Genomic DNA, 16,865 nt, shown 5'->3' on the forward strand with positions numbered 1-16,865 from the left:
ATTTCTATGGTACTTTACATTTAAGGTATCCCTACATTGCATTTGACTCGAGATGTATGTAAAGCTTTAGATAAATTATGCTATTCCAGCTGAAATCCATACATGTATGATGTATACCCCTGTGGAAGACTTGCCCTTAAGGGATCTAAAATGAGCGTTTATTGCGTTTCGACAGTATTTTTTGTGGGACATGAGAGCACCTCAGACCTATCAAATTGCATTCTGAATACGAAGCATGTCTTTGTGCTATCAAATAATTTTCATTTTTTGAAAATCACAATATAATACAAATTTTATGACAAATTATAAAAATATGATATTTTTCAAATTTTTGATATATAACAGTCCTCGAAGTAAATTATATAAATCTAATGATATATAAAGTTTACTTCAAGTACTGTTAAATATCAAAAATATCAATTTTTAATGATTTGCCATTAAATGTGTATCATGTGGACATGAGAGCACCTCAGACCTATCGAATTGCATTCTGAATCTGAAGCATGTCTTTCTGATATCAAATAATTTTCATTTTTGAAATTCACGATATAATACAAATTTTATGACAAATTATTAAAATTTGATATTTTTCAAATTTTGATGATATAATAACAGTCGTCGAAATAAATTTTATAAATCTAATGATATATTGAAGATATGGATTTTTTTCCCAAAAAGACCTATTTTTTTTTTGGTGTTTTGGGAAAAATCCATATCTTCAATCTGAAAAGGTCAAAATTTTCAATTGATCGTCGGCTTTTCATCCCACCTACATACACTTTAAGTATAAATCATCAGATTTATAAAGTTTACTTCAAGTACTGTTAAATATCAAAAATATCAATTTTTAATGATTTGCCATAAAATGTGTATTACATTTTCGAATTTCAAAAAATCAAAATTATTTGATATCAGAAGGCCATTCTTCGTATTCAGAATGCAATTCGATATGTCTGATGTGCTCTAATGTCCCACAATAAATACTGTCCAAACGTTCATACCCCAGCCCTTAATCTCCCACACATGGTGTGTGAATTTCTAAAGGGTTACCTGAATGGGTGACTCTGTTTGAAATCTACACGCCCCTTGTGTGGGATTAAGGTCAAGGGGGAGTATAGAATTCAGCAGGAATAGCCAATTTATTTGGTAATGGATAATGTTTATAATGATAGACAAAGATAAAAAGACTAGTTTGCATCTGACATCATCTGTCAATCAAACTCCGAGCACGGTTTGTTTACAAGTGTCGTGATGATATGAGTTGCTGAACACGGCGGTAAAAGCGGGCGCCTTATTGTTAATTTTGCACCTTTTAACATACAAACCATCTCAAAAGTTAGGTCTTAATAGTAGGAAACTTTTTTTGGCAAAGGCACCATGTCCACAATGCCTAGAAAAGTTGCTTTTTGCCTTGTAAGAGTACGTATTTTTCGCCATTCACTGCTATTCCTTTTCTCTGATCTGCACCAGCCAGATGAATCGACCTTCCTTATAAACGCGCTATTAGCCAATCAAGGATCGTAGAGAATTTGATTGACAGTGATGTCAGACGCAAACTAGTCTTCTTATCTTTGTCTTTCATTATACTAGCAGTACGCATAGACTCGGTGTTAGTGTTGTTAGAATACTTTAGTAGGTAAATGATTAGTGCCATATTCGGTATTAAGTAAGTCATTTCAAGATGGAGCTTATGTATTGTGTTTTGAACGCCACAGTGGACATTTTACATACAGAATGAAGTTGCATTCCGCGATAAATGGAAACTCTAGTATAAATGTTGCTTTCATTTCAACATGATGCAAGGATAGTTTTCCTGTCATTGAATTTAGGCTATTCCAGTTAAAATCTGTACACCCCCTATGGAAGACATGACCTTAATCTTCCACACAGGGAGTGTGAAATGGGATTACCTGAAAAGGTGACTCCATTTAAAATCTACTGTTAGGGAGATCTTGTCTTTTATAGGGGGTGTATCAAATAATGAACACTCAAACTTGATTAGATTTTTCATGTTCATTTTTCTATCTTAGATTGAGGCCTACCATTAAAACAATATGTTTCCCAATTTTGAGTTGTATTGCTCCAGTGGTTTTGATTTGAGAAGCAAAAGTGTGTATAACATTGCCCCAAAGGATAGTACATACATGTACACTTCCGATGTGATTACCACAGATCACTACATTTTTGTTCACATCATTTAAAAAAATATATGTCTCCGGCATTAAATTTCACTGGGATAAAATATGGGATAAAAAATACAGGCTTTCTTCCGATGCCAAAATCTCAATTTTGATGAAGAAAAATGAGGTAAGGATTAGCCTGTCGATCATGTCAAGGACCTTTAAGAGTAGCTATGATATTTAGAAAATTAAAAAATAAATAATTTTTGCTCATTTTCTTGCCACAGTTAACAGCACACCAGACTTCAGCGATTTCAGGGATCCATTTGGCGGCAGCTTTCACTTTGAGTTCCGCAGCCCAGAAGATGTCTTCAGGGATTTCTTTGGCACTGATGATCCATTTGCTGCATTCTTTGGTGGTAAGCAAACCGATTCTGAATACAGAATGTACATTGTTCATATCCGGATTTTTTTGTATACTGTACATGGTTTAAAACTATGCCAAGTCTTCCCCAGGTACTAATTCAAAATATGAAACGGTGAGCTCTTGTTTGTATGAGACCTATCAGTAAGTGACTTTGCAAGGAGGAAAGGATGATTCAAGTGGCTACTACCATACGCATATCAAATTCAAACCTGTCTGGTCACGGAGTTCTTCATATCAAGTAGTTGAGGCCTGGGCTTGTAAGCCATAGGTTGTAACTTTATTTTCCTAACAGTAATTTTCCCCCCTTTTGGCAGCAAAAGACTAGGACTAGGTCATGAGATAAATGTGCACACCCCCCCCCCCCCCACACCCCCACACACGTGTACCTATCAGGGGCGAACCAGGAATTTTCAATAGGGGGGACGCCATGGGCACCGAGTCACCGCTGCCGCTCTACGTCCACACAAAGTCAGGTGCTGCTCTGCAAAAATTATGGGGGTGCACCGCCGCTTTGCGAAAATTAGGGGGGCGCCAGGTGTGCCCCCCTCTAAATCCGCCTATGCATATGTGTAATCGCCTCCAAACGTAGATGCCATTTAGGACTGTGCAAATGTGGTCATCTGAATCTGTACTTAATTGACATACAAGGACTTTTTCCGCCATTTTGTTTGTGTATTTTTGTGTGTATGTAATTAGCCTTGCAACTGCAGATGTTATATGTCGCGTACGATAGAGGACATATTTTGCAAATACATTAGACATGCAATTGCGGACCTTGAACTAAGGACGGTCCCCCATTGCAGGGTGTTCCACATATTAAATGTGAAGTGCGATTGTGTGTCCTCGTTTGCTAGCAAACACCTACACACCCTACCAGCCCTCGAGTTAACCCACGGCACCCACAGCATTTTGCCGTGGGTGCCCATCCCTACTGCCATAATGCCCTCAAAATATGTCCTTTACCCAAGGCAGTCACTTGCCGTGCCCTCTAATGAAGTTGCCGTCGGTGCGGCCCAGCCCTGCCCCTAAATAATAAAATCATCTATCTATGTTTGTGTGTTTTCTTCACTTTTGAGAAATTGCCTTGGCACCCTTCTCAAATTTTCAACAGTTGCCATGATGCCCTCTTGAAATATTACAAACTGCCGTGCTGCCTTGCCTTTTGAGTGAAAATCCAAGGCAATTAACAACTTGCCCTAAAAAAGTTGCTGTGCCCCTTCAGATCCTTAATTCGAGGCCTGCACCCTACAACCCTACACACCATCGTACACACATGATGTCGGAAATAAAACAAAAATCAAAGATGCAGAAATGACTGTCTTTACTCAGTCTATTTATAGATGCATATTTTCATGAAATTCATTTTCATCGGATATTTGTGATGCAAATCATACACTCTACATATGTATTTATCTGATGAAAAGTTAACAGGGCACTTGAAATCAAACAAAATGCAGATCTCTCATTCCTGAAATAGGTATTAGCGCCTGTGGTCATGAAATAGATAATAAATACATCAGAAGCTGCTCAGACAAAATAAACAGCCGTAGAGGAGCATCTCATCAGGAATATTGAAAATAAACTGAGCAAACTTGTGCTGTGATGTGCTATATCCATGTCTGATAATGGATACTATTTACAAACCAGCATTGGGCTATTCGGTTGGGGTCCATACACCCCCTGTGGAAGATATTACCTTAATCTTCCACACAGGAGTGTGAATTTCAAATGGGGGTAGCTGAGTGGGTGACACCATTTTGAAACCAACACTCCCCGTGTAAGAGATTAAAGTCATGTCTTACATAGGGGGGGTATGTATTTTAACTGGAATAGTTGTTGGCAAGTTGTAGCGTTACCGTGTGGGCGTGTTAACCAGGTAATACGTGTGCTTGCATGTCTCACAATGTTATTGCCGGGATTCACAGCACTCTTTTCAATCATATCAAGTTCTGCTAGCTCCATTATGTTGAGCCGGCATTTATGGGATTGATATTTTCCTCGATTGGCAGATTTGTAAGGATTCCACACCCTGCAGATTGAGTTTTCATTTTTTTTGTGTTAGTACATTACATGAGTTATTAAATCTACTCGTGAAAATGTATGCAATTTAAATGGGTTAAATGTTGATTTAAGAAAGGCATTTGTTTGCATGTTGATTAAAGATTGACATTTATTGCATGAATTAAAGATGCTATCAGTGAGTTGCTAAATCTAAAAAGTATCAAAAATCAGATTTGTGTATTTTTTGCATACCCTGCAAGTGGGATGATGGAAAGCAACCTAATAAAGATAACATTTGACATTTTCTGTTGGGAAAGACACTTTTACTTCAACACACAATTGAATTGAACTTGGAAGTCTTTTCAGTAACTGCTGCTTTCTTTTTTTGTCACTTTTTAATTTGAAAACCAAATACCTGATAATTCAATAATGTATTCTCCACTCTCTTGCTCCTACTCTACGTTGTATAAAGCCGAGTAAATAATGATGTTTCTTGTCCTCTCCCGCTTCCTTTTTTGAGGCTGGTTCAAATTTATTTTTTTAATTCAGTTATAACTTTGAAGAGAGATGTCTAGGAAGTTGAGATGCTTTCTCATGTCCTATAGCCTTCCTAATATACAAGAAACACTTCTGGAAGGTTCTGTGATCAACTAGAAGCAGCTTACCTCCAGAACAATAAAATAAAAAAGGCCATATCCTTTTTTTAGCAATTCTATGATGTTAAATACAGGGCCAAATATGGGTATTTACACCTAGTTTTTGATAAAAAGAATAAAAATCCCCTCCTTTTTTTTATAACCATGACGAGATACATGTTTTTATTCTCACTCGACCTAATATTTTGCTTTCTCAGGGATCTCTCGTAGTAGTGATTATAGTACCTTTAAATGTTAAATGCTTTTTGTTTCTTTCCTTTTAACGAAATTATCTTCCTGTCAAATAATTTATTGATGTTCCTATAATTCCAATCTTTCAGAATCAAGAGGTGGTGGTCAAGTAGGGCAAGGGTCCCTGTTTCAAGATGGGTTTGCATCAGCCGGTTTCAATTTCCCAGGTTTTAGGTGAGTAGTATGTCATTATGTTCCCTGTCTGTATAGTTACATCTTTGTAAAGAATCGGACAAATCAAGTTTATGTCATCCTGTAGTATATGTTCCCTGACTATACATGTTTAGTATGCCATCCCGTCATATCTACGTTCCCTGATCATACATATTTTGTCATTCCATCGTATCAATGTTGCCTGACAATGCATGTTTAGTTTATACATCTTTGTAAAGAATAGGACAAATTAAGTATGCCATCCCGTCATATCTACGTTCCCTGATCATACATGTTTTGTCATTCCATCGTATCAATGTTGCCTGACAATGCATGTTTAGTTTATACATCTTTGTAAAGAATAGGACAAATTAAGTATGTCATTCTGTCGTATATACGTTCCCTGATCACACATGTTTATTTTGTCATTCCGTCGTATCTATATTCCCTGACCATACATGTTTAGCTTAGGCAAATATAAAAGGTTTGTCTCAAAGTTTGTGCGCGCATTTGTAAAATTGCGCAATTAGAAATGCAGAAATTTTTTAAATTTTTTTCTGGAAAATTCGACGAAAATCTGATTTTTTTTCCTCAAAATACCATAAAAATACCAAGTCGGGGATAAAAAAAAATTGAATTTCGCAATTTTCAAACCACTCGTGAGCTTTGAGACAAACCTTTTTTTTTAATCCTTATACATCTTTGTATAATCAGACAAATCAAGTATGTCATCCCATCATATATATATTCTCTGACCATACATGTTTAGTGTATATACATCTGTATAAAGAATCAGTCAAATCAACCCATCGTATTGATTCTCAAAATGTCACCCAGTCAAGTCAGCTTGTCTTGTTGGGATTTGTATGTGTGTTACTTGTGAGTGATGTATAAAAGGAACTAGTTTGTGGGGTACATTAAGGAGGCCATACAAGAGGAACGATATATGGGATGACATAGAGGCAAACTAGAAGCACAGATTATTTGAAAGGGAAAGACACAAACTACCCAAATCACAAGAACCAGGTACTAGTAAACCAAGCCAACAAGTGCCAATGAGGTGGTTTTTTTGGAAGGTTTTATGTTTGTTTTAAATTTTAGGGCATTTTTTCCTCAATTTGTTATTTGTGGTGATCTTTCTTTTCTTTTCTTTTCTTTTCTTTTCTTTTCTTTTCTTTTCTTTTCTCTTTCTTCTTCTTCTCTTCTCTTCTCTTCTCTTTCTTTCTTCTCTTCTCTTCTCTCTTCTCTCTTCTCTTCTCTTCTCTTCTCTTCTCTTCTCTCTTCTCTTCTCTTCTCTTCTTTTCCTTTCCCTTTCTCTTTTCCTTTCCCTTTCCCTTTCCCTTTCTTTTTCCTTTCCTTTTCCTTTCTTTCCCTTCCCTTTCCTTTTCCTTTTCCCTTTTCCTTTTCCCTTTCCTTTTCCTTTTCCTTTTCTTTCTCAAGTGACTGTAATGTTCTAATCTGATTTAAATTTTAAGGCTAAACAAGACAGCCATGTTACCCATGTAAAATAGCTGTTTGTTCATATTGTTTGTTTATTTATTAAATTGTTGTTGTGTTTGTTCAGAATGTGTCATTGGGCACTGTCAGGATAGTGTTATTGTCAGTTATTTTCTTTGTTGAGCTATCTGGTGTCTCTGACCTCTTTTATGTGTACAGACTACTTTGTTTTCACCTTTTAACTATTATTTTTAGTGTTGGAAATGTTGAAGTGACATACACTGCAGAAGCAGTTTGCCCTGATACTGAAGAATACGTTCGCCTAAAGATGTGTCATACTTTTTTTTCTCTAAATGAATCGCCCACTTGCCTTACATAAATTTTTGGAATAAAAGAGGGTGTTTGAGACAAAACAGAGAATTTAGAGGGAAACCTGGACAATGAATACGATAACCTTGTATTATTTTGATCTAATATATTTGATCTTGGCGAGTCAGTGATGTCAACACTTTGAGGCAGCTGATTCGCACGCGCATCTATGTGGCATCTTTAAACACGTGCATGGGTACGCCAGCATTTGGAGCGAACACTTTCCATTTGCAACTGCCCAGCGAAATGTGCACTGATGTCACACGAGTTGAAAAATAGTATAATGTATTCAATCTTCAGTTAGTGGGTTCTTGCAGTTAATATCCATATACCCCCTATGTAAGACATGACCGTAATTAATCTTCTACTCAGTGTGAATTTCAAATTCAAATGTGGTTACCTAAATGGTGACTTTATTTGAAGTCTACACTCCCTGTTTGGAGGATTCAGATTATGTATTCCATAGGGGGTATGTGGATTTCAACTGGAATAGCCAGTTGCTCAGGTACTGATATAAACATCTCAAAAAAAGTAACTAACCCCCTGTAAATAATGGCCATTATTCAAAAAGGAAATCTGTGTAATGATATCTGAGTGTTTTTGTATTGTAAAAGTTTGTACGTAAGTGCAACTTTCAAATCTGGACCTCACTACATTAAATTGACCGGTGTTTTATTGTTTTCTGGGCTATCGTATCAAATGAGGTGTCAAAATGCAGAAATAAATTCTGCTTCCAACGCATTTTACAGATTTGTAATACAATAGCCCCTTTTTGAATAATGGTCATTATTTAAGGGGGGTTAGTTACTTTTTTTGAGATGTTTATTAAAGAGAATCATGAAAACAACAAACGTACATGATTTTATTCAGATTAGCATTCTCTATACAACCCAGGACAAAAATCTTTCTCAAACACAACTCTGCATGTAGAGTAGTACATGTATGTGGTGAAGTATCAGACTGACCGAAAGCAGTATAGTCCTACCCCATTTTGGGTGAACATTTTTCAAAATTGGGGGTGGGACTATACTCAATTTCAAAAAATTTTATTATGAAAATTGATAATTTGTGCTCATGTCATAGTCTATTAATGAAAATTTGGGGGTGGGACTTTACTCGAAGGTGGGACTATACTCGCGTCAGTACGGTACTTCAAAGAAATGGAAAGGAACCCAAATAAGTGTCAAATATCTCGTACTGGCTTCAAGCAACACTCATTTTGGTACTTCAACTAGTAAATTAGGGTCTTGTATAATATAAACTGACTTGCACTGCATCTCTATGCAACATGTGTAAAATATTGTCCAGGATAATTAAATGCAGGCAGAAATCAATTGAATGTTTTAATCACGTTTATTTGCCGAGGTGGATTTTGAATATTATTGACTTGTTTTTCACTTTTTCAGGGTTAAATAATTTGACACATGTTTCCAAAACTTGCCGAATTGGCCACCCTAAAGTTGTTTTCTTTAAACTTCCGTGGTCGGGGTACGCGCTGGTGAATTGCGATCGCGTAAAAGTGACAAGGTCGCCTACTACACGCCGAACAGACAACCAATGGGTCAACCGACTTGTTGTCAAGTGCATTGATCAGCCAATCAGCGTGATTGCTTATTTTTTCTGTGTGTACGCTCGTAGATGCTTGGCGCACAGCTCGGACCACAGAAGTTTAAAGAAATTAACTTTATGTTCCCCCATTTACTAACACTAAGAACCACTATTTTCCCAGAAGACTGGAGGAAGCACCATTTAATATTTTAATTCATCACCTATTGATCTACCAAAGTACATGATTAACATGGTGGCAGCAGATTTTGCAAATTTAGGAAAAGGCACTCTTGCTAATTATTACCTCTATCTTGAAAAGAAATTATTCATTTTGGACATAATTTTTTAAACAGTTACCATACCATTTATGAAATGGGATGTGTTTGTTTATGTTTCACAAATTGTTTGTGTGTTTATTTGTTTGCTTGTTTGTTTGTTTATTAAAACAATTGGATACGATGTAAGAAAATTAAGGAAAGTTGATCTTGAAATGTAAAGCTACGGTACAACTTTGGCAACCAATTCCACCTGTTTGTGTAAGGCTGTAATCTTCAATGTAATATTAAGAATTGTGTCATTATCTGTATAATTGGTGTCATACAAGTCGGCATGGATCATAGCTATTTAGCGTTTTACAAACTATCTTTTCCATGTTCATTTTTCTTCACTCCCTCACCTATATTTTAGTCCACTTGTGGGTCGGAGTTTTTTCAACCATTCGGAGATCTGTGGTCCCTATATCCACCGTCTGGGTAAGGCGTCTTCTTTTTAGTATTGTGCATGGTATCGTATGTACTTGCCATGCACGCCCTTAGTTTGTGCCTACTACTACTAGTCGTGGTGCTACACAGGCCAAGCGGTTTCCTGCATGTCTACACACAATCACTCGCTCGTCAATAATTGATATTAGATGAGATAGTAGATAGATAATTGATGTTAGAAAGTAAGCTTTGTGTTTAGTTGACAGCCGTATAATGTGAAATGATGTAAAACACAGTCATTGGGCTTAGTATGATTGAAATGGACAATCTGGTGCAGTTTTTAGCTATACGATTTGTGCATTCTCTCCGTATTACTGTAAAACTACTGTTATAAAACATTTTGGGAGCCCAGATTCATACATTAACAATACTTGCAACTTTATCAATTTGGCTTTTTTACCAGTTTGTTTTATTAAAATTGAAATGTATCTACAATCAAGGAAATTAATGTTGGCATACTAAGTGTAAATCGACACCCTCTCCCCCAGTTCAATGTTGATGAAAGCACTTTTCCATTGTGCTCTCTAGTCTCCCCAACATGGGGGAATGGGGAAGGGAAAGGTTTGTATCATCAAACATACTTATACCAATTTCACTGAACTATCAGAGCGGCAATGAAGAGTTCCAACATATTGTCAAGGTGTGCTACTGCCAACTTTTTTTCTTGATTATAGTTTTGTCAAATGAATTCCCTGTACTAAAAGTGCTGATTATTAATTAATTAATTATTAATTAGTGCAGTATCTACAGAATTTAGAATTTTACATCAACTTTCTGCTCACTGAAATCTGGCATGCATCATAAGCAAATGAAAATCTTGGACAAGCTCATAATATGGGTTGTTTTTGAAACTTGAATGGGTATTATACCATAAAAAGAATGATAAATTGTTAGGAGGATGCGAAGTGGTGACAATAAATATAAATTCACCTGTGATGACATTCTTGCATCCTTGTGATGATTTACTTGTGCTCAAACCAGAGGATATTGTCATCTTGCCAGCATCATTTTTGTAATTGGTGCATTCAATTTAGCTTTAATGACTGTGTTTGTTATTTTGTCCCCCCATTAATAGAAAAAATCTATAAAAGCTATTCTAGTTGAAATACATCACCCCTATGGAAGATTCAGCCGTAATCTCCCACCCAGGGGGATGTCAGTAGATTTCAAATGGAGTCACCCATTCTGGTAACCCCATTTGAAATTCACACTTTCTGTGTGGAAGATTAAAGTAATGTCTTCCAGAGGGTGTTTGGATTTCAACTGGAATAGCCCAATATTTGTCATTTGCCATGGTTTAGGGTAATAACAATCTGGGTAATAATCATTATTATAGATTAAAACTACTAATTGTTTCATGAATAATATATAATTCATCCAAGTTCATGTGATAACCTGTATTCGTTTTAGACTTGAGCATTATAAGTGTTGAAGCATAAGTTATAATCACTAGCTAGTATCATAATGTACATGTAGTGACAAGTTCCACATGGGACATTTGTATCAGCGTAGATCATAAGCTCATAAGTCAAATCCATATATTACTTAAACATTGCACCTCAACTTATATTTCACAGTGCCATGACTTCTCAAGAAACCCGTCATTTTTTGTCAAGCATTAATAATGTCTGTGACACCCATTTCAATGTAGCGTATAGTCCTCATAGGTCCGTTGCGACACGGTACCGTTGCTTACAAAAATATATCAGTAGATACATCAGTGTGCAGTGCTTGCATGAATTGACACAGACAAAGTAGCGTGAAATTCATTTGTTTGAGGTGCTTAAAAGTATACTTCAAGTATATTTAAAATTAGTGCAAAGGAGGTCAAGAACAGGTGTTAAGCATATTTGCGGGATTAGTAATATTGGTCAATTTAATCGCAGATATCCAAGTAATAAGCTGTATTTCACTAAATGCATATGTAACTTTGATGTTTTGCAGCTTGAACTTTAATTATAGAATATAATCATACGTTGGGCTATGCTATTTAAAATTCACACTACCCCTGTGGAAGATTTTGGAAATATCTTTCACATGGGGAGCACGGATTTCAAATGGAATGAACACATTAGGCAGCTCCATTTGTATTTCATGCACCCTCTGAGAAAGATTCAACCTGAATCTACCACTGAGGGAGGATGTGTTTCAAATGGAGCTGCCTAATGTGTTCATTCCATTTGAAATTCATACTCCCCCTGTGGAAGATATTTCCAAATCTTCCATGGGGGTAGTGTGAATTTAAATGGAATAGCCCATTATTATTTTGTAAGGAGAAAATGGCTGTCAAATATAGATATTTTGAATATAATTGATGGAATTGATGAAGAACATACAGTGTGCTTATTTTAGCACAAAATACATGTTGCACTGCCAATATAACCCATAATAGAACTATTAGAGGAAGTTACCAGTAGATTCTAAAGGGGAAAGTTTATGTGACTGTATTCATGTTTGCAAAATGTACATGTATGTATCACATTGGCATAAGTTGAATATACATGTATGTGTTGGCCTTTTTACGTAATTTCACAACAGGAAAAAGTAAGAAGATTCATAGTTTGCTGATCCCACACAACAGAAACCAAAACATGTGTAATATGGAAACTAGAACAGTACTGTTCATGGAATATTGCAGAATCTAAGTTATGAAGTTATCTAATAATTGCCGATGAACAGAGAGATTATAGTAGTGCTTTTGTGAATTAACTAGAATAAAAATCAACTTTTTATTTATCTCAATAACTCAATCCATCAGTAATTGGTAACATCAATTTGCCTTTTAAACAACAGTTTTTAGTGTAAATTTTGTGTAACTTCAAATCAGTGCACTTTTACTGTTTGTCATTTGTCACATGATCAGGATATCAGATTTTCTTTTAATGTTTTGTATACATGCATTTTGTATATTACTTCTTGCCCATGAAATGTTTAATTGTTAAGTAATTTCACTAATGTATACTTAATTTGCAAAGACAATGACTGCCATCCTCTGGGCTACTGAAACATAGAATTATTAAGTTGTAGAATTTTAAACATACATGTATAACACAAATTCCTGTTGTTTCTACATGAAAATGTTTCAAAATTTTGATTACTTGTACTGAAGTTGTTTATTTGAAATAAATGACACCTCAAAGATTATCATCATACTCTTTTGTAGAATATCATTGTGGCTAAGTCTCATTGCATGCAATAATGATTGCATGTTCAGTGAGTATATATTAACACCTGGAATCTTGAGAACAGATCATTAGTCCAAAGGGTCATTAGTCTGAAAATGGTTCAAGTTAGGGTACATGTAGGGCATTTTAGATAGGATTATGGCAGGAATAAGGCTAAGGTTAACAGGGCTGGTGTTAGGGATAGAGTTAGGGTCAGAGTTAGGATTAGAGTCAGGGCTAGGGTTAGGATTAGGGCTTGGTTAAAAAATTAGGGTTAGGATGAAATCTAGGGTTGGGGTAAGGTTGAGTCTCAGTAGTCCGAAAATGGTTCAAGTTAGGGTAGGGCATTTTAGATTAGGGTTAGGGATAAGGCTATGGTTAACAGGGTTGGTGTTAGGGATGGAGTTAGGGGCAGAGTTAGGGGCATAGTTAGGATTAGAGTCAGGGTTAGGATTAGGGCTTGGGTTATAGGGTTAGAGTGAAATTTAGGGTTGGGTTGAGGTTGAGGGTTTGTAACTAATGTATTGGGTTTTTGGACTAATTTGCCTATTCCATTTCAAATATACACTACCCCTGTGGAAGATTTGGAAATATCCTCCACAGGGGAGTATGAATTTTGAATAGAATGAACACATTAGCAGTTCCATTTGAAACCCATTCTCCCTCAGGGGAAGATTCAGGTTGAATCTTTCTCAGCAGGTGTATGAAATTCAAATGGAGCTGACAATTGTGCTTATTCCATTTGAAATTCATACTCCCCCTGTGGCAAATATTTCTAAAATCTTCCACAGGGGTATAGTGTGGATTTTAAATGGAATATCGCATTTTGGCTAAGTCTCATTGCATGCAATAATGATTGCATGTTTAGTGAGTAGATATTAACACCAGGAATCTTGGGAACAGCTCATTCAAAGGGCCATTATTCCGAAAATGGTTCAAGTTCGGTTTTTAGGCATTTTACATGTAGATTAGGGTTAGAGATAAGGCTAAGGTTAACAGGGTTGGTGTTAGGGATAGGGTAAGGGCCAGAGTTAGGATTAGTATTAGAGTCAGGGTTAGGATTAGGGCTTGGGTTATAGATTAGGGTTAGGATGAAATTTGGGGTTGGGGTAAGGTTGAGTCTCAGTAGTCCGAAAATGGTTCAAGTTAGGGTAGGGCATTTCAGATTAGGGTTAGGGATAAGGCTAGGGTTAACAAGGTTGGTGTTAGGGGTGGTGTTAGGGATAGGGTTAGTGTCAAAGTTACGATTAGGGTTTGGGTTATAGGGCTGAGACTAGTATACTAGTCGCAGGGTTAGGGTGGGGTAAGGTTGAGGGTTTGTAAGTTATGTATTGGGTTTTCGGACTAATGACTCTTTCAGACTACTGACCTATAACCAGAATCTTTACTGTACAAATTGTTTCAGAATGACATCGTAAGATATACATACAAACTAATATACACTGTGTGACTGTTAATAAATGCTACCTGTGCACCACTTTCCAACAATATGAAATAGGTGCTTTTTGCATTGTGATCTTTTCCATGTTGGCATAATTGTGTTGTGATCAAGCACAATCAGTTTGAAGTCGGGCATAGTTAATTTTCAGTTTTCTATATGATTGCATCAATCATTTGTAAAGAAAACCCCATTGAAATTGAACATTTAGTTCCAAAGATATGAACAGTTGCAGTGTTTCCAAAACAATAGGTAACAAAAGAAATTATTTTCTTTGTTTGGCTATATCTGAAAATCTGGCTATTTCCGACTTCCAACTGATTTTGCTTGATCACATCACAATTCATGTTTTTGCAACTTCTGTCAAAGTGGACATTTTTGAGCATCAGTAATTTCCTACTTTTTTGTGTGTGTATAAAAATGTATTTTTTAGTGTAGAAAATCTGGCATTACCATAGCGAAATTAAAAACAAGCAAAAGTGTTTGAAATTGTTACAGCAGGAAAAATGTCCAAATGTGGAGATTTATTTGGTTTAAATCATTGCAAAGAAAATATTTTATTGAAGCATTTTTCAACATTGTATTTTCCACAAAATATGTTTCTGTAACATTGTAATACTTTTTTGTGTTTTTTGTTATGAAAACCTATAGACAGAATATCTAATTCTTGATCATGAGAAGATGTACCTTCTGCGTACTGTTGCGTCAGCGTACTTTTTGCGGAATAACACAAACACGGGACCTACATGACTGAACCTCGACCTTGCCTAGCAACGTCCGTATTTGAAGACTAAGATTGGTAAATTCTCAAAAGTTGTGCTTGCTCCGTAAGAGTGTAGCCTTTACGTCGTACGCTCAATGCAAATATCAAGGCGTATGCAAATTGGCTCTCATGATCAAGAATTAGATAGTTTGCGTATAACAGTAAATACTTCCAATACACAACCTACGCCTAGGGATTTCCCTTTCCATGCAAGTTTTGGGTGAATTTGAAACTGTTTATGAGGAACAATCATTTGAAATATTTATGCAGTAATTGTATGTGTTCCCTTACCCATATATCCAAGATGGGCATTATCATCCTATGTGCAACTCACAATGTTGCAACTTGCACTGTAGTCTACTTCATAGCCCCTTTTGGAAATTCATATCAACTCATCTCACAATGATTGCAAGTTAAGAATGAGAACCACTCCCGTCAGAAAACTGTGACACCCCAGAATTGGCAGAGCGGTCACTGGGAATGTGTTGTGTTTTATGGAATGGCATAGCTGGTGTGAATTGTTTATCAAAAAGGGAATGCAAAGCAGTCTACTCACACTGGGAATGTGATTTTGCACAAGTTGTAATGTTGCGAGTTGCATGTGAGGATGTGTTAACCCCCAGAGCACTACATGTACCTGCCGATCTAACATTGCTTCTGATTGGTCAGTTACATGATATTTTCACTTGAATCACCAATCAGAATGGAGCTTTGCAAATAATTCACCCCATTTTTTGTGTGGTGAAATTATTCTAACAATGTTGCTGATTGGGCCAATTGATAATGAAAACTTCTTTTTGGCCAATCGGCAGGTAGTTTACATGGGGTTAAGTAATAGGAGTGTTTGCGAATCCATTTAGATAGGTTACGGAATACTAATGCAATATGCGTAGGTTTTATTAGGCATGTATCATGCATGAAGGAAGTCATTTGTTTTACCTGGAGTTTGGTTGTGACATCGGTGCTTTTACACAGTTGCGCCACAAGCATGCCAACACACTGCCCTTGTATGCATACCGTATTTCCTTGAATAGTCGCCCCTTCAAATAAACGCCCCCACCACTTCTTTCAACCAAGTTGTTTTAAAAATGCTGATATTTCCATGCTATCTTGTGTAGTAAGCTTACCGAGTTGCACATATGGTCGATAAAAGCGTCGTTAGGTCGATAATAGGCAAAAATCTGGTCGAAAACCCGGAAGTGAACCAGAAGTAAGTGTTCCTAAGTTCATAGTTCGTCATTTCAGCGTGGGTTTTAAGCTTACCTAATGATTTTAATGGGAATTATCCTTCTAAAAATGACCTCTAATACCCCCGTTTGGAAAATGTAACACCCCGGGGCATCTATTTGAGGAAATACGGTATGTATACGCTCTATGGGATTAGATTTGCACCCATGCTTAGATACTGTGACCAGCGAAATATGCACATGCCATCACCAAACTTGTGGTCAAACAAAGTAAATTAATACATTTTTTCAAGTTGGTTCAATGTGGATTACATGGCTATTCCATTTGAAATACGCCCTTCTCCTCTGTTAGATTTAAGACAAGTCTTTCACAGAGGGAGTGTGTTTTTCATATGGAATTGGTTAAGGTTAATATATGACTTTACCTGTATCTTCCACAACCGAAGTCTTTCAAATGGAAGTTACCCGAATGGTATATTCTATTTGAAATCCATACTCTTACTCCCTCTGTGGGAGACTTAAGCTAAAGGGAGTATGGATTTCAAGTGGGATAGCCCATTAGTCGTACATATTTGCCTGTGTGTAAGAGATCTGCATCAGCGATGAAAAG

The 16,865-nt window shown here is 36.5% G+C and overlaps 1 protein-coding gene across 2 annotated transcripts in view; it reads left to right on the forward strand.

Annotated features, from left to right (window-relative positions):
- Nucleotides 1-16,865, forward strand: part of LOC140159386 (dnaJ homolog subfamily B member 6-like) — an 82,915-nt gene that overhangs the window by 50,507 nt on the left and 15,543 nt on the right. Inside the window, exons 5-7 of one of the 2 annotated variants that reach the window (XR_011859877.1) lie at nt 2,408-2,539; nt 5,525-5,609; nt 9,630-9,694. Coding sequence is in view for 1 of the 2 variants with exons in the window: in XM_072182843.1 (XP_072038944.1) it covers nt 2,408-2,539; nt 5,525-5,609 (217 nt within the window). In the remaining variant the exon portion in view is untranslated. The remainder of the gene's footprint in view (nt 1-2,407; nt 2,540-5,524; nt 5,610-9,629; nt 9,695-16,865) is intronic. The other variant, XM_072182843.1, reaches the window with a different exon arrangement.

The sequence above is a fragment of the Amphiura filiformis genome, chromosome 8 (assembly GCF_039555335.1).
Source record: "Amphiura filiformis chromosome 8, Afil_fr2py, whole genome shotgun sequence".
NCBI lineage: Eukaryota > Metazoa > Echinodermata > Ophiuroidea > Amphilepidida > Amphiuridae > Amphiura > Amphiura filiformis.